This window comes from Bubalus bubalis, chromosome 10, assembly GCF_019923935.1.
Source record: "Bubalus bubalis isolate 160015118507 breed Murrah chromosome 10, NDDB_SH_1, whole genome shotgun sequence".
NCBI classification, from domain to species: domain Eukaryota; kingdom Metazoa; phylum Chordata; class Mammalia; order Artiodactyla; family Bovidae; genus Bubalus; species Bubalus bubalis.
Genome location: NC_059166.1, coordinates 3,611,205 through 3,635,524, shown reverse-complemented (window position 1 = coordinate 3,635,524; position 24,320 = coordinate 3,611,205). Strand labels below are relative to the sequence as shown.

The following is a 24,320-nucleotide window of genomic DNA, read 5'->3' as shown; positions in this document are numbered from 1 at the left end:
CCAGACGACTCTGTGAAATTAAGACTCTCTAAGAAATTAAGCATTTCTTTTCCTCAAAGTGACTCCCCGTAAAACGTTTCATGATCATATTCTTGAGGAGATTAAGTTTATTATGCATCTGTATAGTTATTTGTAAACATAAAGTTTTGTGTTTGGGACCCCTGAGCAAATTGCTTCTAAAAACTAAAAGTAGATTCCTCTGGAAAGAAACGTTAGGACCAGTACCTTAATGGATCACAGAGTAGGGCACACAAAGCACCTGAATAAAGAGTGGATTCAAGTTCAGCAAGACTGGAATGAACCAATAAGCAAGTGTTCCCAGGTCTAAAGATGTATCACTTAAGATGGACTTGGTCAGATATGGACCCTGAAACAGCAAAGTCCTAGAAAGAGAGGCTGGCAGTAACCACCTACACGCTGGCCAGGGCAAGAGGCGTTTTAGCCAATGGACTGAGATCTAACGGACAGACGGGTGGCCAGGCTCACAAAGAAAAGACCTGATGCGTTCCTGAATCCAGCAGGCAAGTCACACCTTCTCAGAAAAAAAGGAATCAAGCCACCTCAGCCTGATGCCACTGGAGCATTTAAGGACCCTCATTCTCTCTGTTTTGACTCCACGTTCAAACAGACTCTGGATGGCCACTCAGCTTCCTAAGATTGTGACCACACTGAGTGCCAATATTCTGATGTGTAGAGCTCCAATACACGTTTGTAGATTAATAACATGGAAAGCAATTCTTACACATCAGTCACACTGGCTTGGCGAGTAAGATTTGGATTCTGATGAATCCATTTCTGTTTGCTTCTGAGTCTGAGAGGTCAATGACCAAATGCTGGGTTGTGATAAATCTGAGGAGAGGCGTCTTGCACAATGACTTCCCTTTGACAGTACCCACTCCTACGCGACCAGTGTAAATTCCAATTGGTAGTTTAGTTATCTTCACAACACACTGTCAGCGATCTTGTCAAGCAATGAAATATCCAAAGTAAATATAAAATGCACATAAAACAAACAAAAAGAAAACCCCAAAAATTCCCTTTACATTTCTGTTTTCAAATATAAATTTGAAATTACGCTTTTGTTTTAAAATATACATTTATTCCAAATAACACTACCCAGGCTACTGAACTTTCAGAAGCACTTTTTACCTATGTGATTGGTTATTAAGGTTCAGCGACCCGGTCTGGTACATCTCTTCCAGCTGCTTCCGGTTCCCGAAGTACAGCGCGAGGTCCGTGGCGATGATGGCTTTGCGGATGATCTCAAGCACCTGCTCGTATTCGCTGGAGCTCAGGGTGGAGAAGATGTTGTGCCCTTCCAACTAGGGGAAGACACAAGCAAACACACATGAGCACAAACACCCACACGCCCACAGCAAGCACCGGCTCCCGCCTCTCGACACAGGCGGTGCCGGGAAACAACAGCTGGTTGTCGTTTAGGTCACGAACAGAAGCTGCCTGCAGTGCAGACCCGGGTTTGATCCTCTGGACAAGGAAATGGCAACTCACCCCAGTAAACTTGCCTGGAGAATTCCACGGACAGAGAAGCCTGACGGGCTACAGTCCATGGGGTCACAAAGAGTCAGATACGACTGAGCGACTAACGCTTTCAGGACACATTTGGGGGGAATAAAAGGATAGTTTGAAATGACCAATGAAATCAGAGTTTTGGTTTCTCCTTATGATACAACAATGAAGCTACCTCTTAAAGGAACTATTTAAACCACATAACATTTCCCACCACAGAATTCCAGCAATTTAAATATATACCTAGTTTGGGGAATATTTCCAGTAAGTAATTAAAGGATTGGAATATGTAAAATATTTAAGTGAAATAATTTTCCTTTTACACTAATTAAAAATTTTGGTAATTTTCATATTATAGTAGAAATTAATGGGCTTAAAAAATCATCTACACCCTTGTCCATTTCTGCAAGCCTAGTGAATATTAACCTGATTACTCTGTACCATAGAAGAAAATGTCCCACTACTGGAAAATTCATAGGCATATTAAAAACTCTCCATACAAACATGAGTGCTTCTACATAAAACACACATCCCTGAGGCACAAAAACTGGAAGGCCATCCACTTTTTGTCCTCACGGTACCTGGACACAGCAGATCACCACCCTGAACAAGACCAAACACCTGTCATTCGGATTCTATTTCCTCAGAATTATTCTTCTATATGTGAATCTCTTCAACCTTTTTCCAATAATTTCCCTCAGAATTTTAAGTTTTGATTTGTAATTGAGACTAAAATGTGGCATTTCTGTTCAAACAAAAAAGGTTGAGATTCAACTTGTGGGTTCATCAATTATTTTTTAATGATTTATTAGTTAACATAATTATACTGAGCTACTACTGAGTTGGTAAAGAATCTGCCTGCAATGTGGGAGACCTGGGTTTGATCTCTCCATTGGGAAGATCCCGTGGAGAAGGGAACAGGTACCCAGTCCAGTATTCTAGCCTGGAGAATTCCACTAGAATTCTCTGTATAGTCTATTCCACTGGATAGTCCATGGGGTCTCAAAGAGTTGGACACGACTGAGCAGCAAATGCTTTCATAATTGTACTATAAATTGACTTTTGTTTCCAGTTGTCTTAAACTATATTTACTCACTGATAAAATATGTTACAAACTTGAAATTATTAAAGTACATTTCTTTACAAAATCAGATACTTCAGTAAGACATCATCTGCTTCCTATTACTCTGAAATAAGGCTGTGTGTTCTCCATTTATTTTCAGTTATCAGAATCTTTCTGAATTATTTACTGTTAAGGTATTATATTTATATTTAAATTATCCTATGGTACAATGGTACAACCCAACAATGGAGTTACTTATAATCGGTTCTTGTTCTGACAATGGTATCTATAGAATGGTCTAAAATTATAAATCCCTTTCAAACTCATGATTTTACTTTAAAATGATAAAATTTCAATAAATCTTTGATATATAGCTAAAATGAAGTGTTTGCTGAAACATTAATGACATTTTTATTTGACTAAAGAAAGCCAGCCCAGCCCTCACTCTCCAGCAGTCCTGCCCCCTCTCCCCACATTATGAATCACTACTGTGGGAACAGTAGGCAGAGGCTGGTGCATTCTGGGACTTTGGAAGGAAAAAAGTCAATGATGCAACTAATTGCATCCAGCATTCAAAACAATGATGCTTTGAAAAATATACAATATTTATTTTGATGTTTAATTGCCAAGTGCATCAACCATATACTCGGAAACGTAAGAGCACTGTAATTAAGAACACAGATTTTGGAGTCAAACAACTCTGGTTGTTAATATCCTTCCGCTCCTTACAAGCTGTGTGACAATGAACAAGTACCTTAACCTCTTGGATGTACATTACTCTTATTTGGAAAATGGGCATGAATAATAATACCTGTCTCTCCGGATTCCACAAAAAGCAATGTATTGATAAGTGCAAAGTTCTTGTTTATTGGAAGTACCTAAAAATGAGGAGGGCTTCCCTGGTGGCTCAGACGGTACAGAATCCGCCTGCAATGTGGGAGAGACCAGGGTTCAATCCCTGGATTGGGAAGATCTCCTGGAGGAGGGCATGGCAACCCACTCCAGTATTCTTGCCTGGAGAATCCCATGGACAGAGAAGCCTGGCGGGCTACAGTCCAGGGCATCACAGAAAGCTGGACACTGCTGAGCGCAGCACAAACTGCTGCAACAGTGAGTATGCTGGCAGGGCTGGTGATGAAGTCTAGCAGAGTAGCTTCTGCAGGCGGCTTCAGGGAGAGCGAGGAGAGACAAGCAAACAGGCCTCCATGTCCAGAAGCGAATGCGACGGCCAGAGGCCCCCTCTCTGTTTAGGATTCATCTGTAGGAAAGGCTGGGTTTCAGTAACCTCTGCAATAAGCTAGCACGCTGCAGCCTGTGAGTCGGGACAGTGTTGAGTGAGTACAATTTCGCTACAGTTGCAGCAGACGACAGTAAATCCCACCTACTGCAGATGGGCCGTGCCACAGAAATGCTACCACTAGAAAACTCATGGAAATGCCACAGGATCCCAAAATGTTGGGATAAAGGTGATGTTTTAAAAACCTAAACATATTTCAAAAGCACTAGGCAATTTAAGATTAATGGAATAGTGAGACAGTTTTCTGACTAATGAGAATAATCCTCCCTAATTGGTCTGGTTTCTAAAATGCTGGCTTTTGGGTACCCACCATGAGGTATTCACAGAAGGAGAAACACAGAAAAAGGGCAGCTTCAGTATTCAAAACAATCAACATCTTCTTATGAAATACATTTTTAATATTAAAATGAACATTATTATGAATATTAAATAAAGGAATAGTGAATGAGCATTAAAATGGCTTTAGTATTCTAACACTAAAAACACATGGGTGCGTTTTAGATAAGAAAACAGAGCTTATTCAGTCACTGCACACAGACTAGACTCCGTGCCTGAAGTCATTCCACTTGACTCCACGACCCAGCCACCTACACGCTCTGTCCTGAGGACACGTATCTACTCGCTTCCCCCTAAATGAAAGCTGGCAGCTTCCAGTCTCCACACCGCGCCCACACTGCTCTGCCCTCTCCGACTCTGAGTCCACAGTCGTCACGTTGCCCACAGAGCCCATGTCAGCAGACGCGGCAGAGGCCCGCAGCGGCGGCGATGAACAGGGCTTACCACGCAGGGGAGAGGTGCGCTAAACTCACAGACAGAAGATTCCGGGACATGTGAGATGTCTGCAGGCGTCTGAGGGGCTCAGGGCCGAGGGAAGGGGCACACACCTGCGCCCCAGCTGTGTGGGGATGTCATACAATAATTTCGCTGGAGGAGGAAATGCCTGAGCTGACCCTTGAAGACAAGGAGACGCTTGAAAGAAAGAAAGAAAGTGGGAACTGGACAGGGCAGAGAGTCAGGAAGAGTTTGGGGCCACAGAAGCATGGTAGATACAACGGTTCTGGAATGGGCAGGGGCCGTTCATCAAGGACTGCATATCAGTTAAGAAAGGAACTTTATTACCCACTGGTCACTTTTATAACAGGAGAATAACACGTTCAGACATATACGTGGAAGGCAGACCTGAGACCCACGAGCCTGGGGAAACGGCAGTCACCAGGGGAAAAAGCAGTCAGACAGACAGCTTCCAATGAAGGCGGAATCTGGGACATCCCGGGGGAAGGTCCCTGCCGGCCACGCAGGAGGCTGCGGTGCCCAGACGGACCCATGCGGCGTCCACCACGGACGCCAGCGGGCGCTTCTGTCCAGCCACCCGCGGCCTGCACACGGCCCAGCTCCATCACTGGAGGGCAGACCCGGGGCCACTGAGACAGGGCGGCTCAGCCCCACTGAGAACGGGAGCCTCTCTTCTCTCCTGGTGCGCAGAGACTTCCTCCTTCATTCCTGAAGTGATCTCCTCCCTACACCGCCCAGCAGGGAGGGAACTTCCCTGCATCCTTGTCACAGGACGAACGTGCGGGCCCGGGTAACGGAGAGACACCCGCCCGGCCCCCTGTACCAGGACAGATACCCACAAGGGTGAACTACAGACACCCGCCGGCCCCCTGTACTGCAACGGATACCCGACCTGCACCACGAATAATACTGTGTGTGTGGGTGTTGGACTGAGGTCAGCTGTCAAGGCCATTGGCTCAGTCTCTCTGTGCACTGGTGCTGCTGTGCTCACATGGGGTCCTCTTCCCCGTGTCCCCCCACCCCCCGTTGTCCAGACTGTCCACTAAGGAAGTGCGGCAACCCACTAAAAGTCAGCCTTGGGGTGAACAAGGCTGATACACACACACGAGTGTGCACACACCTGGCTTGGAGAAGGCCTGTGGGCAGCTCCCCTATCCGTCAGAGTGAACTCTTCCTCTCCGGCCACGTGGCCAGAGGGCGCCGTCGCAGGACCGCTGAGGTCTGCGCGGTGATGGGGAAGAAGTGTGCGCGGCGCTCCGGGCTGCCACGGGCAGAGCCGCTCCTTACAGGGGTCGCTGACGGACAGAGCTCCCAGAGCGGTCTGTGTCTGCTAACAAAGCACCGCCTGATAGTTCAGTGACGGGACGGTGGCATTTTTACCATTACCCGAGGATGTCACCTTAACTGTTTAGCCTGGAAAGCCTCCTGACCACACTCACACTTGGCGGGACTTGGTGACTGGAGGCGGGGAGGGCGACCCTGCCAGGTTCGCTGCGCCGCGATGGGTGAGCAAGGCACCACCGAAGGAGCTGCAGAAGAAGCACATGGGTCGGCCGCGCGGACGCCGAGTCCAGCGTCTGGAGGCAGAACCTCAGCAAGTCCCGGGTGGACACGCAGGGCCGAGAGGCAAGCCTGGGAGGGCGGTGGGGCTGCAGGAGGTGGGCAGAGGGCAGGGGTCCTGCCTTCCTTGCATGCTGCTGGGGCGGGGCTGGTGCCCTTCTCACGGTACCCCAGGCCTAAATCGTGTGCTAGGAGGCACATCTGCTGTTGGCAGGAATTCTCAGAGGCAGTTGGATGCATCTGAGAAGGAAAACTCAGGAGCGTGTAAAATCAGCAGGGCAGCCATCTCCAGAACACGAAGGGAAACCCTCCGAAATACTCCTGCCCATGGGGGTGGGGCCATGAGTCTATTCCCGGCCGTTTCCCCAGTCACAGATGCACAGGAGGTGCCGGTCAGTCCAGGATAGGCCTGAGCCTGTGGCCACGCCTGGTTCCTCTAGCCAGCGACCCCAGTCCTCTACTGAGGACCGCACCTTCTCTAAAGACACGAGAGCAAATGCACAAACATACCTCACCAGTGCCGGAAATCCCTTCTCTAATACTTGGAATCTAATGCCCCCAACAACTCTGTGGATGTCAACAGCTTGACTGAACTTAATTCACTGCCTTGAGTTTCAGTGACCATGTTCTGACCATTCTGGGAACACTGCATTATGTAATATGCAGTCCCCACTTCGCTGAGGATTTGCTGAAAATGAGGTAAACCGTTGACACTGCCTTCAGCGTCAGCGGCAAAAAAGAGAGGCCGCCTTCCTTGCCTGGGTCACAGCCCCCCCACGTCCGTGCCTGGTCACAGCCCCCCCACGTCCGTGCCTGGTCACAGCCCCCCCACGTCCGTGCCTGGTCACAGCCCCCCCACGTCCGTGCCTGGTCACAGCCCCCCCACGTCCGTGCCTGGTCACAGCCCCCCCACGTCCGTGCCTGGTCACAGCCCCCCCACGTCCGTGCCTGGTCACAGCCCCCCCACGTCCGTGCCTGGTCACAGCCCCCCCACGTCCGTGCCTGGTCACAGCCCCCCCACGTCCGTGCCTGGTCACAGCCCCCCCACGTCCGTGCCTGGTCACAGCCCCCCCACGTCCGTGCCTGGTCACAGCCGCCCCACCCGCCCGCTGGTATCACTGCCATTATCACTCAGGTCAGGTTTCAGTCCCTCCGGCAGCAATGGACTTCGCAACCCTGGCCTTTTTACAAGCTAATTCTATTATGTTTAGAAAAGGTTTTCCGAAGAAACGTTATGAAGGCTATCAAAATTCACTGTCAGATTAAATAGCAGAGATGTCATCAAAGCCAAATGTATGAACTCACTTAGGACTCAGGAAGCACACGGGGTTGAGGAGGCCTAAATATCTCTAAGCAAAAGCATGCTGACGTCATCTCTGGCATTTGCCTTTCTTCCTGTACAAGTAAATGGTCTCACAGGATGAGTAAGGGCAAAGTAGGTATAAACCGTCATAAAGTTTTATAATATCTGCCTACAGAAAGCTCATTTTAGTATGTGTGTGTTTTAATATATATATGTGCGTATGTATAACACACATTTATTATACACACACATATATAGGTACACACATATCTATATTATATGCATATATGCAAACACATACACACCCACATATATCCATACACATCTTTCATCTTGCTTAAATTTCCAGGTATATATGGATCTATCTACCTATCCATCCAAACCATCCATCCATCCATACGTACATCACTTAACAAAATGAAGGACAGGGACCATCAGGAATGGTGATTCCCTGTGGCTTTTGGGGACAGAACCGGCCTGGGGGACAGGTGGGACGTTCGGCCCCTGCTGGACGCGGCTCCGGCCGGGCAGACCTCTCCCCTCCCCGGCAGGGAGTCAGAGAGAGGAGCACCTGCATTCCAGCACGCTCACGGTCACCTTGGCAGCCCCGAGGAAAAGGGGCGTGGACAGGCACAGTCTGCTGGGCTCGGAAGATCCGGTTTGCGGCACCCCCAGGCACAGGGACAGGGGGACACTGAGGAGCCCCCTGGAGAAGCTGGCGGGAGGAAACCAGCCCTGGGTGGGCGGGGGCCTGGGCTACTCCAGGAAGGAAGGCTGTCCTGAGTGGTAAACACCCTCTGCATCACAGGTGACCACAGCGGTCGCTGCTGAGGTCCTGCCGGGGGTGCCTCACATTCTTGCAAATTCAGAATCCTTCCGGTAACCAGATCCGTAATCAGGGGACCTAATGAGATGTCTCTTCCTCCTTCAAGGTGCTAACACTGAGAGGAGGAAACGGGGTCCACTATTTTGAGTCAAACACAGAGCATATTTTAAAAATTGTGACGGAAATCAAACCACTACGAGGTAATAGCTACTTATTTAAGACGAGTTTGAGGAAAAGCTTTAAGTGAAGAAGCAAATGCATCTCACTGTGATGTGAAAACCGGAAGCGTCCAGAGCGTCACTAAGAACATCGTAAAAGCAGCAGAATTACAAACACACAAAAGGAAAAAAAGAACTTCAATGCACTTAAAATGTTACCTGCCTAACTTTAGAGATTTGTTGGTCAGCACATTCTGGTTGTAGAATATGACAATCCACATAGATTAAATGAACTATGTGAAATAGTTCATTTGCCTCAGGGTATAAGGTACTTAAAAATCGAATGTGGTTACAAAATATATATATATATATATATATATATAAATCTTCAAAAAAGAGCCTTTTTTCAAAAAAAAAAAAACAAAAAAAAACCAACACTATCTGAGGATGACTCTAAGGAACGGTTCTACAGTAAAACGTGGCTGCTGTTTTTAAAGAGGGCCCCAACTGCCTAAGCCAGGAGTCTCTCGGAAGACGACGGGGCCCTGGCGGCTGACCTGCAGGATGGACACCGTCTGGGAGAAGTGGTGTTGCTCCATGGTGGACGTGGAGTAGAGCGCGGCCAGGGGGTGGTCGAACTTCTGCAGGTAGCTGTTGCTGAATCCCCGGTGGTCCAGGTCGTGGCACAGACACGCGATGAGCAGCCCTTTGCGCTTAAGAGACAACACAGCACAGACGTTCAAAACAAAGAAACGGGGCTCTCATGCTGACTTCTGTCACGGATGCAGCCCCCGTCCTCAGGAACAGCGGCAATGCCAGATAATCCAGCCTCCTTTTTAACCACTTTGCTTTCTGCGGCTGACTCTGACAGCCAGATTACTATTGAGGTTTCCTGCTGAGCTCTGGGAAAAAGTGTTTAAGTGGGGGCAAATTAAAGCAAGGGTTCCAAAGAAGGACAGATAAAGTGAATCTGCAAAAGGAGAAGGCAGTTTCCATTCTTCTTTCAAAAATCTATTCGACACTAAATTCTAGCGATGGTGTGGTTATCATGAGTGAGGACTGTAACAAGGAAATCATAAAGCATGGGGCAGGCAGCTCCTTTTCTCTGCAGGGTCACGAGTCCTGGAGCAGGAGGAGAGAAGGGGGTTGAGTTGGGGTTTTCACAGCGGCCGCTGGGGCCGATGGAGAGAGGACAGCATGGCCACCGGGAAGGTCTGCCTGGGAGTGGCACGGCTGGGGTGAAGGCACTCCGGTGCCCGAGCTCGAGGCTGGGTGGCCGAGGAAGGGCTAGACAGCGGGGCATGAACGGACAGGGGCCCCCGCGTCCTCTCTGACTGTGTCACCAGCTCCAAGGCTGTAGAGGCTGCAAATCAGTGGAGCATCACAGTGCCCCAGTCTTCTTGTGCGGGAAAAGGTCGGATCAGCGTTTATGTTTTAATTGCATTTCATGTTGTGGGCTCTCAGGGGGATAGGATAAGTGTCCATTATCTAGGGCATGAGGGCAAAGACAGCAGCAATTTGCCTCATCTACATCCTTTCAGTACAGTCCGGCTTTACCAGGGAAGAGAGACTACAAAAACCAGTGCTTCGTTGAGGGACATTTTGGTGACACCGGAATGTCCGTTTCTATATTTCTTATACAAAACAATAGGAAAAAAATGCTTGGATACTGCCATTTAAAACTCTGCTGCTCATGAATTTACTGAACCAAAGTTTGTCCTGGAATAACATGGCACCTAATTATATCGTGAATGGGCTGCAGACACAGAGTGTGCAAACCCCCTCCAGCTCTCTGAAAACGGGGCAAAGGAAGGCGCGCGCACCTCGAGGTCGGTGAAGCGCCCGTGGCTGCTCTGCAGGATGGCGTACATGCAGTGGGCCACCGTGACCGCGTGCTTCCAGTTGTGGTAAGGGACCCGGCGGTAGTTCTTCTTCACAGACATGATGAAGCGACACAACTTTTCCAGCTCGAAGCTGTGCGGAAGAGACATCGTCACGACAGAAACTGGTAAAGAAACAACGCGTCCCAGGAGGCAGCTCTGGTCTAGACACACGGGTCTGTGCCCACGCACACCTGCCCCGGGGAGACTTCCGGGGTGCTGAGTGAGCCCCGTTCACCAGCTCTCCGGCATTCCTCCAGCCAGCAAGGAAGGAGGACTCTTTACCGGCTCCCTCTCGGACACTGTAACGGGCCCACCAGCAAGCAGACCCCAGAATCTGCTTGCCTTCCCTGCCATCGACTCCCATCACCGCTTCCTGAACAGTCAACCATCTCCTGCAGCCCACAGGGGCAACAGACAGCAGCATACCATCACCCTGCTCAAGGGCGTTTTGAGAGTTTTTTCTAAAAAAAGTGCATTCACGTTCACAAACTGCAAACGTGCACACCATAAGAGTTTTCTAGATGAGCGGCTATCCTTTGAAAAGGAATCCAACTTACTGTGGTCCACTCAAATTATTAACTGGCAGCGGCAGATGATCACACTCAAATACTTAACAGTACATGAAAGACTATGATGCATGCTCTTATTCTACAGTGTGGTAATAGATTTTGTATTTTTTTAAAATATACTTAGACTTCTTTAGAGCCCCACTAACTCTCTCAATGGATATGAGGCAGCTTAAGACAAAAGCGTATCAATATGAAACAGGGCTCTGGAAATACCAGAGATGAGAGTTCAGAAAACCTCTAAATATTAATACGCATAGCCTTTATGTTTCTCTACTGAAAATTTCCAAATAGTCCCTGAAGTATAAGGTGTGTCATTACAAGAGTTTCATCTGGTCAAACTCTCAACCGCTATCTAAGAAATAAGTTAGGTATCTTGCGCTCATTCTTTTGAAACAGTGATTTATAAAAGCCGCTGATGGGAATAAGAGAAAACAGAATTCAATGGGAAAGGAATGACAATTTAGCTCTAGAGAAGCCAAGAGCCTCGATAAGCCACTTAATGACTAGTGAAAAAAAGAAAAAAACATTTCTTGCATTTTAACTATGTGTTTAAGCTACATTAAAACAAACAAAGAAACAAACGAACGAAAGGGCTCGCAGTTCCTCTGGGACAGGCCACAGAAGAAGGGGGATGTGGAAGGAACGTGCAAGTTAACGCCACTGAACAAAGGACGCCAGTGAATCAGGAGACCTGGTTCCTCCACTCTTGCTCTAACTGGCATGTTAATGTCAAAGGTGAAAGGCGATGCTAAATGTGTGTGTTTGTTCCAAGACACCCACAGGATCAATATGCAATTATTTATCCCAGCTACACCTACATTCTCATCATCACCTGGTCAGACCTGGTTATGAACCAAGGGAATCTAAGAAGGCTGCACGCTGTCTAATAATCTTAGCCTTTTTTTAAAAATTCAAGTGTTTAGAGAAAACAATTTGTGGCATGTTTTAATTATCAACCAAGAACGCGGTGAGGCATCGAGGTGGTCTCGCATACCAGGCTGTCCCACAGGATCGGTGGATCATGTACACGAAAATTCCAGGCCACATGTTTTCAAAGGGGCCAACGTCAAAGTGGAACCTGGAATAAACAGAAAGCACAACTCATGAGGAAATGCAGCGAGCTAGGATAAACGTGCAAATAAAGCAAGTAACTTTTATGTGTATGACGAAACTAAAAGAATACTGGGAGTTCGGCCCCCTGCCTTCTCCCCTCCTCAGTCACATCTCTGTTGTAATCAAATGCTTCCAGGAGGACATTCCACCCACCCCCTCAGGAACTTAGTCCAAGATTTAAGCCACTGCTTAAGTCTCTGTTACAAAGGAATACTGTGGTCATTATCAGAGCAATGAAAAAGGACAACACAATCATGCTCTTAATACCACACACTCATCAGTACACACACCACACGTACATGACATGTGCACTACACAATTCACAGAAAAGGGGGATCCTATCTGAAATTCTTTTAGTGCTGAAAATCTATTTCCCATTTTAATCCAGAGAAAACTTTTATAAATATTAGCATTCAAAGCTATTACCTATTTTCATATGCTAATTTAGTTGTGGATATTTAACCCCAATAAGCAGAATGCTCAAGTATTAAACCATTTTCCTTTAGGTGCAACGCTTCCGACACCACACGTGTGAGTTTTCCACGCCAAGCAGCTCTCCAGTCCCCTGCAGACACCCACTGATTTCCTAGGACCCAACCCCATCCTCACACTACCTGTTCCAAGCAGCTCTCCAGTCCTCTGCAGACACCCACTGATTTCCTAGGACTCAACCCCATCCTCACACTACCTGTTCCAAGCAGCTCTCCAGTTCCCTGCAGACACCCACTGATTTCCTAGGATCCAACCCCATCCTCACACTACCTGGAGTTGAGGCAGACCTCACAGCTCAGGGCTGGGGCCCACAGACTGCCCCACTTCATACGCCAATCACACGTCAAGGCACCCGCCCTTCTAATCCGTCGGCCTGTCGGCCGTTCCCACAAGCCCCTCCTCGGGGGAGATACTGCGCTAGAACAGCTCCAGAACTCAGAGGAACACCTCAGCTAGACGTCTGGCTTATTATTGGGACACAACTCGAGAACGGCCAAGAGGAAGAGGTGCCCAGGGCCAGGCAGTGGGGCAGGCCGTGCAGCTCCGGCCTCTCTCTGGGGGCACCCCCTTTCCGGCACCTGACGTGCTCCACAGCCTGGAAACTCTCAGAACCCCTCAGTTAGGGTTTTCTGGAGCTTCCAGCACATGGGGTACAGGTGATCAAATCCTTGCTCACCGGTAGCCCCCACCCCCCCCACCCCGTCTCTCTCCCTGGAAAGGAGTTCATGGGCAGGCCCTCATCCGCCCAGAGTCTTTCATTAGCAAAAACTCTTGAGTGGTTGAAAGAGGCTTAATATGAATAACAAAAGATACCTCTCTCACCCAAATCACTCAGGAAATTTTAAGGGTCAAAGGAGCTCTGTGCCGGGAACTAGCGACAAAGACCACAGGAGTGTGTTTCTTATTGTATCGCAGTATATGTGTGTATTAGTTGTGCAGTCGTGTCCAACTCTGCAACCCATGGACCGCAGCCCACCAGGCTCCTGTGTCCTGGGTATCCCAACACATACCATATATACACACACACACACTGTGTAACACATACACTGTCAAAGCATAAACGGAGGCAAATTATTTGAGCAAAAACCCATTTGAAAAGGGCAGCACCTGCAAAGTGGTCAGGAGTCATGGGAACACCTCTGCAGAGACCATGCCAAGAAAATGCACCACCTGACTGGCTCCAGCTGAAGCCTAGCCGGCTGTTCAGAACTGCTGTCCTTAGCATTTCCGTCTGGTGACCCTGAGGCGTTTACAGGCTTAGATTCCCATTTGTTTACGAGGCCAGCAGGGCATTAAATGCACAGCAATCTAATGACCTTATTTAATTAATTTAACAACACGATTTTTCTTATTTTAAATAACTGTCAGCTCTGGATCACTTTTGAAGATTTTTTTATGTTGTTATTAACACACAGTGTTGGCTTACACTTTTGATGGGCAATCTGACCACCAGTAACAAATGTTTTAGCCTGGGATTAGAAGCGGAGTGTGGATGTTAAACTGTGTATTATAAAGTCTCAAATTTAACTGGCAAACTTAAAACTATATGGAAATGAAAGCTTTCAGTTATCTGAGATTAAATGCCATTTTGAATAGTAAATATTTCATAAAGTATGTAAACAAGGAAAGCTAACATTTAGGTTGGTTCATTTCAAAATGGCATTCAGACTAGTTTTTCTAAAGATAAAGAGATCCGGCCTTTCCTTCCTTGGAAGGGGGAAAGGGTAAGGTCAGAGACCGCACGTCTAACGCAATATTTATGATTCTACTTTTGGAAGCCATTTCACTCTAAGTTCAATCAGCTAAGAACTGTGGCTGAGGAAGCGGACAGGACAGGACGCTCACAGCTCGATCTCTTTGCACAGACGGCCGGGCAGGTTGAAGTGCATGAGGCCTTGCCACTCCTCCGCGGTGCAGATGCTGTGGTACGACAGCTTCTCCATCGTGACCCTGTAGATGCACTCCGAGTGCCGGATCCTGTGGTACATCTGGAGGGTGGGGCCAACACAGAAAATGTAAACTAACCCGTGCATGGTCGTCATTAAAGTGCAGAGGCTGCTATTAAAAAAAAAACACAACTGCAGCTGGATTTACTATTACTCGTCCTTAACTACTATTACTGCGTATTACCATCCATTAACTACCATCACCATCAGTTCAGTTCCGTTCAGTCGCTCAGTCATGTCCGACTCTTGGCGACCCCATGGACTGCAGCACGCCAGGCCTCCCTGTCCATCACCAACCCCTGGAGCTTGCTCAAACTCATGTCCATCGAGTCAGTGATGCTATCCAACCATCTCATCCTCTGTTCCCCCTTCTCCTGCTGCCTTCAATCTTTCCCGATCTTTCTCACCATCACTATATATTTTCATATACACTGAAGAAACCCCCACATGTGACTCTGAGGACACAAATGGCTTTTTAAGAAATCATATCTCCATTTTAAAAGACTTCTTAAATTTAGTAACAAGTTGTTGTTTTTTTTTTGTCAGATGGCCAGACATTCTATCTAGGTGGAGAGATTACCTGGTACGTTATTCTTGGACTCCCAGCCTTGGTGGGAAATAAACATCTGGTGTTCTTAAGCCACCTAGTCCGCGGTATTTTGTTATAGCAGCGCAAACAGACTAAGACGCAAAACAATTAAATTGAGACATCAGTTGACTTTTTTTATGTGTCTCCTTTTAAAAATATTTAGCTTAACTCTTGGTGATCTCAGAGTCCTCTAGTCCAGGGAGTTTGAAAATTTGTTGATTGTAAAGTTCTTTATTGGCAAAATAAGTTTATAGACGCACATGTAATAAATGTATGCCCCTTCAGAAATCACACACTGTGCTAATATATTGTTTGTATTATAAATTAAAATATAATAGAAATTTTAAAAGATAAAAAGTACATATTTTAAAAATATTTAATTTTATTGACTTAGCATGACTTTTGGTCACACTAAACAATTATATATTTTGAAATGAAGCACTATATGTTATCTATTGTCAAGTTTTTTTCTTTATTACTTGGTGAGATGGTGGTGTTTGATTTAACACTTAGAAACAGTGGTACTACTGGGGAAAAATATGCCAAAAGCGCGTGAGTGCGTGCTGAGTCGTTTCAGTCGTGTCCGCCTCTTTGTGACACTCTTGGGACCAGAGCTCTCCAGGCTCCTCCGCCCATGCGATTCTCCAGCCGAGAACGCTGCAGTGGGTGGGCATGCCCTGCTGCAGGCGATCGTCCCTACCCAGGAATCGAACCCGCTGCCCTTCCATTTCCTGCCTTGGCAGGCAGGCAGGTTCTTTACCAGTAGCACCACCTATTGGAGAAAAATATGCCAAAAAGTTCAGTTCAGTCGCTCAGTCCTGTCCAACTCTTTGTGACCCCACAGCAGCACACCAGGCTTCCCCGACCATCACCAACTCCCAGAGCTTGTTCAACCTCGTGTCCATCGAGTCGGTGAGGCCAAACAGTATGTGGAGTCAAATAGAACAAAGGTAGTACTGCCTGTTCTTACACATCACACTCACAGTTTTGCTCTCTAATCACTAATGTCTTTGACTGAAATTCAGATAAATTTCTATTTTCCCTGATGTAAATCAATTACTTTTGCAAACAATCAGCTGCATCTTTATACACTGTCAATCATGTTCAAAACCAGTGACAATCAGTGAAATTTGTCATACAGCAGATATTAATAAGTTGAAAACTGTGTGATAAAACAGATTTTTTTAAAAATTCAACTTTTGAAGACAAAGAGGGAAACGGAAATAAAAAACATATGGAACAAACAAAACAAATAACAAGATTATGGATGTACACCTAAACATAAGACATGCCTGGTCTAAATAGCCTCATTAAAGGAAAGGTTATCTGACTGAGCAGGAAGCAAAACCCCAACTCACACTGTCTACAAGAAAGAATCCTACTTTAAATATAACAAAGACTCAGATAGGGTCTTCCCTTGTGGCTCACCTGGTAAAGAATCCACCTGCAATGCAGAAGACCTGGGTTCCATCCCTGGGCTGGGAAGATCCCTAGAGAAGGAAAAGGCTACCCACTGCAGTATTCTGGTCTAGAGAATTCCATGGACTGCATAGTTCATGGTGTTGTAAAGAGTCGGACACAACTGAGCAAATTTCACTCTACACAGGGTAAAAGTAAAAGGCTGGGGATTCGTAAACCTCAGCAGTGGCCACAGGAATGGAGAAGGTCAGTTTTCATCCCAACTCCAAAAAGACAATGCCAAAGAATGTTCAAATTACCGTATAATTGCACTAATTTCACATGCTAGCAAGATTATGCTTAAAATCCTTCAAACTAGACTTCACCAGTACATGAACTGAGAACTTCCAGATGTTCAACCTAGATTTATAAAATGCAGAGCAACCAGAGATCAAATTGCGAACATCCATTGGATCATAGAAAAAGCAGGAGAATTCCAGAAAAACATCTACTTCTGGTTCATTCAGTTTTCAGTTCAGTTGCTCAGTCGTGTCCAACTCTTTGCAACCCCATGAATTGCAGCACGCTAGGCCTCCCTGTCCATCATCAACTCCCGGAGACTACTCAAGTTCATGTCCATTCAGTCAGTGATGCCATCCAATCATCTCATCCTCTATCATCCCCTTCTCCTCCTGCCTTCAATCTTTCCCAGCATGAGGGTCTTTTCAAATGAGTCAGTTCTTCACATCAGGTGGCCAAAGTATTGGAGTTTCAGCTTCAGTATCATTCCTTCCAATGAATATTCAGAACTGATCTCCTTTAGGATGGACTGGTTGGATCTCCTTGCAGTCCAAGGGACTCTCAAGTCTTCTCCAACACCATGGTTCAAAAGGATCAATTCTTCAGTGCTCAGCTTTCTTTATAGTACAACTCTCACATCCATACATGATCACTGGAAAAACCATAGCCTTGATTAGATGGACCTTTGTTGACAAAGTAATGTCTCTGCTTTTTAATATGCTGTCTAGGTTGGTCATAGCTTTGCTTCCAAGGAGTAAGCGTCTTTTAATTTCATGGCTGCAATCACCCTCTGCAGTAATTTTGGAGCCCAGAAAAATAAAGTCAGCCACTGTTTCACTGTATCCCCATCTATTTGCCATGAAGTGATGGGACCAGATGCCATGATCTTCGTTTTCTGAATGTTGAGCTTTCAGCCAACTTTTTCAACTCTTCTCTTTCACTTTCATCAAGAGGCTCTTTAGTTCTTCTTCACTTTCTGCCATAAGGGTGGTGTCATCTGCATATCTGAGCTTATTGATATTTCTCCCAGTGATCTTGATTCCAGCTTGTGCTTCATCCAGCCCAGCGTTTTTCATGATGGACTCTGCATATAAGTTAAATAAGCAGGGTGACAATACAAGCCTCAACATACTCCTTCCCTCATTTGGAACCAGTCTGTTGTTCCATGTCCAGTTCTAACTGTTGCTTCCTGACCTGCATACAGATTTCTCAAGAGGCAGGTCAGGTGGTCTGGTATTCCCATCTCTTTCAGAATTTTCCACAGTTTATTGTGATCCACACAGTCAAAGGCTTTGGCATAGTCAATAAAGCAGAAATAGACGTTTTTCTGGAACTCTCTTTTGTTTTTTTGGTGATCCAGCGGATGCTGGCAATTTGATCTCTGGTTCCTCTGCCTTTTCTAAATCTAGCTTGAACATCTGGAAGTTCTTGATTCAGGTACTGTTGAAGCCAGGCTTGGAGAATTTTAAGTATTACTTTACTAGTGTGTGAGATTATGCAATTGTGTGGTAGTTTGAGCATTCTTTGGCATTGCCTTTCTTTGGGATTGGAATGAAAACTGGCCTGTTCCAGTCCTGTGGACACTGCCGAGTTTTCCAAATTTGTTGGCATATTTAGTGCAGCACTTTCACAGCATCATCTTTCAGGATTTGAAATGGCTCACCTGGAATTCCATCACCTCCACTAGCTTTGTTCATAGTGATGCTTCCTAAGGCCCACTTGACTTCATATTCTGATTCATTAACTACCCTAAATACTTGGACTGTGTAGATCACAACAACTGGAAAATTCTTAGATGAGATGAGAATACCAGACTACCTTACCTGTGTCCTGAAAAACGTGTATGCAGGACAAGAAACAACAGTTAGAACTGGACATGGAACAACGGACTGGTTTCAAATTGGGAAAGGAGTACATCAAGGCTGTATATTGTGACCCTCTTTATTTAACTTATATGCAGAGTACATCATGCAAAATGCTATGCTGGATGAATCACAAGCTGGAATCAAAACTACAGAGAGAAATATCAACAACCTCATATGTACAGATAACACCACTTTAATGGCAGAAAGTGAAGAGGAACTAAAGAGCCTCTTGATGAAGGCAAAAGAGGAGAGTGAAAAAGCTGGATTAAAATTCAGCATTCAAAAAACAAAGATCATGGCATCTGGTCCCATCACTTCATGGCAAATGGATAGGGAAAAAGTGGAAACAGTGGTAGACTTTATTTTTCTTGGGCTCCAAAAGTCACTGTGGACAGTGACTGCAGCTATGAAATTAAAAGACGATTGCTCCTTAGAAGAAAAGCCATGACAAACCTAGGCAGCATATTAAAAAGCAGAGACAGTACTTTGCTGACAAAGATCTGTATAGTCTAAGCTATGGTTTTCCCAGTAGTCATGTATGGATGTGAGAGCTGGACCACAAAGATGGCTGAACACCAAAGGATTGATGCTTTCAAAAGGCAATGCTGGAGAAAACTTTTGAGAGTCCTTTGGACAGCAACAACATCAAACCAGTCAATCCTAAAGTAAATCGACCCTGAATATTCATTGAAAGGACTGAGGCTTAAGCTGAAGCTTCAATATTTTGGCCACCTGATGCGAAGAGCTGACTCACTGGAAAAGACCCTCATGCTTGGAAAGATTGAGGGCAGGAGGAGAAGAGGGTAACAGAGGATGAGATGGTTGGATGGCATCACTGACTCAATGGACATGAGTCTGGGAAAATTCTGAGAGATACTGAAGGACAGGGAAGCCTGGCGTGCTGCAGTCCATGGGATCACAAAGAGCTGGACACGACTTAGAGACTGAACAACAGGAACTAAAGGTTGGAAAAGGTGTTTAACATTTACCACCAGTCTAGAGAAAACGGGAACAGCTGCAAATTCCAAATACCTAACAAAGTAGATTTCAGAGTACGATTATTACCAAGGAGATCATTTCAGTGAAAAAGGGGTCAGGGCATCAGGAGAATGAATACATAGGGTCAGTTGGTTTTCAGCAAAAGTGCAAGGCAAGACCTCAGAGAAAGAAGAGTTTGCACCACTCAGGGAGCTGACCAACTGGGCACCTGGATGCAAACAAACAAGTAAATGCTGATCCTCATCTTTTACCATATGCAACAACTTACTCAAGTCAACCACAGACTTAAATGTAAAGCCTGTAAAACTTCTACAAGACAACACAGGAGAAAACTGTTGTCACCTTAGGTTAGAGAAATATTTCTTTGATACAATACAGACAGTATGATCACAAAAAGAAAAAAATCATGCTAGGCTTCTTCAAAATTAAGAACTGTTCTGAAGAAGAAAATGTTAAGAGAATGAGGAGCCAAACACTGGGAGCAAATATTTGCAAATAAGTAATCTGGCAGATGACTTGCATCTAGAATATATAAAAGGACTATCAAAACTCAGTAACAAAAGCCAGAAATCACAAACAACAGGCGAATGACTTGAGCAGACACTTCACCAAAGACGACCCAGAGATGCAAATGTGGAGAGACTGGAACAGTGCCAGTGATGCTGGGAATACTGGAAGTTGGTTGGCTTGGCAGTTTCTTAAACATCCCCCCACCACAAAAGCCCACCAGTCTAGGCATTTACTCAGGAGAAATGGAAGCACATGCCCACACACAGACTTGGACAGCTTTATTTGTAACAGCCAAAAGCGAAATAACTCAAATTTCCATCAGCAGGTGACTAAACAAACACCTCATAATGTATCTATACAGCGGAATACTCAGTAATAAAGAATGAACTATTTACACACGCAGTGTCATGGATGAATCTAAAAAATAATTGTGCTAAGGGAAAGAAGTCAGACAGCAAGGAACACAGATTTTATAATTCCAGTCATATAAACTGGAAAATTCAAAGTAAGTTATAGAAAGTACAAGAGTGGTTGCCTGTAACGGGGGATGAAGATGGGGAGGGCTGTGTGGGAACGGGTGACAGAGACTTGTGGGGGTGATGGACACACCAGTCATCAGGGGTGTGTGTGTACACTTGTCAGATTGCATACTCTAAACACATGTAGTTCATTGTATATTTATAAGTTTCAGTGAACTTCTTTTTAAAAACTGCTTGCTCCTAGTCTTTGTAAAGGTATGTGGTAATTTGTGTATGTGACACATAAATTTCAGCAAAAAGTCACATGATGATGATGGAAAATAACTATTTTCAAAGTACTCTCTTCGTAGTATGAATTTATCTGGAAAAGCAATTATCTTCTTATTCGGTGTTAATGTTTCTGGCAATTTGAAAGTTCAGATTAAATGTTCATTTCTTTGAAAACGTCTTATAAGTAAGAAAACACTGTCATTTGTCATCAGAGAAACATCAGCAATTTGGAATTTCCATCTTTTTCTGAAAGAAATATGTGTAAGTAAACAATGAATTCAACAACTATTCCAGGTGCTCTGCCGCAAGTAGCAAAGCCTTCGTAGCACAAGGGAGATGAGTGGACATTGCAAAGCTGTCGTCCGAACATGGTTGAGGAAAAGCTGGCTCAGGCTTAGAGGTGCAGGCTGGACACCCCTGTCCGCTCTTCTTCCTTGCAGAATAGAAGGCCCCTGTCACAGGAGACCGCACCCTGGACATGACACAGCCACCTGGCGGACGAGCCGGGTGAAAGCTCCATCCGTGTACGCACAATCGAGAAAATGGACTTTCCCTCACAGCACTCCCTAACAGAAGTTCTCACAGGCTCCCCCCAACCCTCAATGGACCGTCACACCCTCCCACTGGAGAGGGTACCGCAGGTTCCGGCAGGAGGGCGATCAGGGCCGCTCTGCGGGAGGTGGAGTGAAAGCAACCAAGTCAGGCAGCAGAACAGCGCTGCCGCCAGTCATTACTACCAGGGGGCGCCTGCTCGGCGGCAGGCAGCCATTCAGGGCTCCGCACACACTACTTCCCAATCCTCACAAAACACTCTTTTTCAGCATTTTACAAGCTTATGACCTCCGCTGAGAATAAACTACATTTTTATTTACCACTATGTATAATTTTAATAAGTTTATATTGTTCGTAAACATATAAACTGTTAATTTCCTTTTTTTTTTAATTTTGTACTCAATGTAAGGCAGTAACATGAACTTTAACTTTACAGCAAAAAAAGAATGTTTCGGCGAATTTTATAGCTACTTGAGTCCCCATTTTCTAAATGACCTGCAATATGAATAGTCGAAAATAACTTATTACTAATAAACGATTCAGCTGTCTTCTCCCCACCGCAGGCTGTTAGTGAAGATGGACCACCACGTCGTGTGCTGACTTTGTACAGACTACTTGTCTGTGACAGCTGAGTAGTTAAGTTGGGCTCACTGTCCAGCCAGAAGGGACTGCTAGCAGAGGAGGCCGCCGTCGATTTGGATGGGGGATTAATCTCAGACACGAGGCTATAGGAAAGGCACAAAGGCAGCAGGATGCCAGCCGAAACAGGAGTGTAACCTAGCTCGTGCCCACCACGCGGTGAGAACACAACTGCATAATCTTATGAAGCAGCACCCCTACCTACTGGCTCTTGGCACAGACATGGGGGCGTGTGGAGGATGCGCTGACGTTACTCACATTCACAGGAGGCCTGGACTCACTTAAAGGTACACCAGCTAAGAACCAGACTCCAGCTCATCTTTCTGGGTCGACGGTCCTCTCCTGCATTGAGCAGCTGTGAGTCTTTACGCAAGTTACTTGAGTTTTCTGCACCCAGGTCTCCCAGGTGCAGACTGTGGACACCGCAGCGCCCGAGTTGGGAAGGACACGCGGTGTCCGTGGGGTCTCACACGTAAGGAATAGCACAAACTCGGGCAAGTGGCCGGCAATGACCACCTCCTCCAGCACCGCGGCCACGCCGCTGGGCTCCCGAGGGCTCAGTCTGCTGAAGAAGTCTCGAGTTTCAGGGCTGTCTGCGCTGAGTCCCACCTGCTGAGGATGTACCCTGGCTCCCAGGTCTGCACTCAGGATGCTCCTCGGGCGTGCGCCTCTCTGAGTGGGAGTCTGCACTCCACACCAACTGGGAAGTGCTACACATAAAGTCCCTTCTTGGTTAGAGAGCTGGCTTTACCAGCTCGCCACTGGCTGCAGGCAATCCATAGATGCAAGGGGCTCAACTCCTGCTGAAACAAACTGGGTGCTCTTTCCCATTCACTCAAGTCACACGCCCAACCTAACTGCCGGAATATCTGCTAAAATGCAGATTTTCAATGTGATGTCAGTAGCATTAAATGATGTCATTAATGAAGTCAATGTGGCCCCTAAATAAACCTAAAACGAAAAACACGGTCCACCAGGTATGGACAGGAAGCCTTGCGCTCTGTATGCAGTAGCATGAAATAGGGCTACAGGGGCGAGGGCAACGCCAGGCCCGGCGGAGGCTGCGCCCCGTGCCCTGTGAGGGACCAGAGGCCCAGCTGCGGCTGCAGGGAGGAGTTCGTGGGCTGAGGACCCTGCAGAGAGACAAGGTTACCTGGGTCTCCCCCAGGGCAAGCAATTCCAGACGGATCTGAGTAAGTAAGTAAAGGAATGGAGGAATGAGGAAATCCAGGAAAGAAGAGACCAACACAAGGAAAAATCAACAGATTGACGTCCCTGCTAAGAACTGAGCTGATAAAAAAGAATCGAGTGACTAAAAATACACCGTCGAAAAAATACAGCATCTGATGTGTGGCTCCCTCTGCCTGCACGTCTATTCCAGTTTACGGAGACCACGGTACCAAGATGCAGAGAAATGACTTTTTTCCTTGACTAGCTCTGAGACGGAAGTGTTTACAAAGCTGTCTTTCTTGCGGGCGGGTGAAGGGCAGTGCGCCGAGGACTCCAGGGCCACATCCAAAGCAGGCCGGCCACACACGTGCTGCGGGACCTTCCCTGGGTTACTTCATCCATGTATCTGTCTCTCTCACACCGAGTGGAGCTAATCACAGCCTCCCTCGGGATAGCTGTGGGACTAACGAAGGAACCGGGATCCAGGTCTTGGTCTTTACTCTAGAGGTCTATGATCTGACATCCTCCCCTGAGGAAGGCTCTGACAGGAAACTCTCTTGCAAAGAAACCAATCGCTGGCCTACAGACACTGACACACGGTGGGCGCTCTCCGCGTTTTCTTTTTCTTTAGGAGGATGCTTGCCTCAACACAGCCAGTGTTACTGTAAAGAAAGGCAGTACGTTGGTCTTCCCCCTGCATTGAACAGAAACAACTCCAATACCAGCTGCTCCCCAGACGGGAAGGCGCGTGGAGAGGGCAGGGCGGGGGTGGGGGCGCCCCTGAGCTGCGGGGTCAGAGGCTGTCATGCTTTCTGAGTTTGGAGGCACTGTCAGAAACAATGCAGATTTTATAAGCTCTCATGGGGAGAAGATATACTGCCGTTTAAAAAGTGGCGATTAACTCCATAGAGAGCTGATGCGGTGCCACCTGGGCTTCAACACGCACCTTCAGGCAACAACCAGGCCTGGGTCTGCTCGATCTAGGAGAGGTTTAGAGCCCGCCACCAGGCGCTGACACTA

General features: G+C 46.5%; 1 protein-coding gene across 2 annotated transcripts in view; it reads right to left on the bottom strand.

The window, feature by feature from the left end:
• PDE10A (phosphodiesterase 10A) overlaps positions 1-24,320 on the bottom strand; it is a 265,447-nt gene that overhangs the window by 15,001 nt on the left and 226,126 nt on the right. For both annotated transcript variants that reach the window (XM_025294284.3, XM_006067063.4), the window contains exons 14-18: positions 14,429-14,571; positions 11,973-12,056; positions 10,350-10,500; positions 9,084-9,239; positions 1,150-1,322 (exon numbers count right to left, since the gene is read on the bottom strand). In XM_025294284.3, the coding sequence (XP_025150069.2) occupies positions 1,150-1,322; positions 9,084-9,239; positions 10,350-10,500; positions 11,973-12,056; positions 14,429-14,571 (707 nt within the window). The remainder of the gene's footprint in view (positions 1-1,149; positions 1,323-9,083; positions 9,240-10,349; positions 10,501-11,972; positions 12,057-14,428; positions 14,572-24,320) is intronic.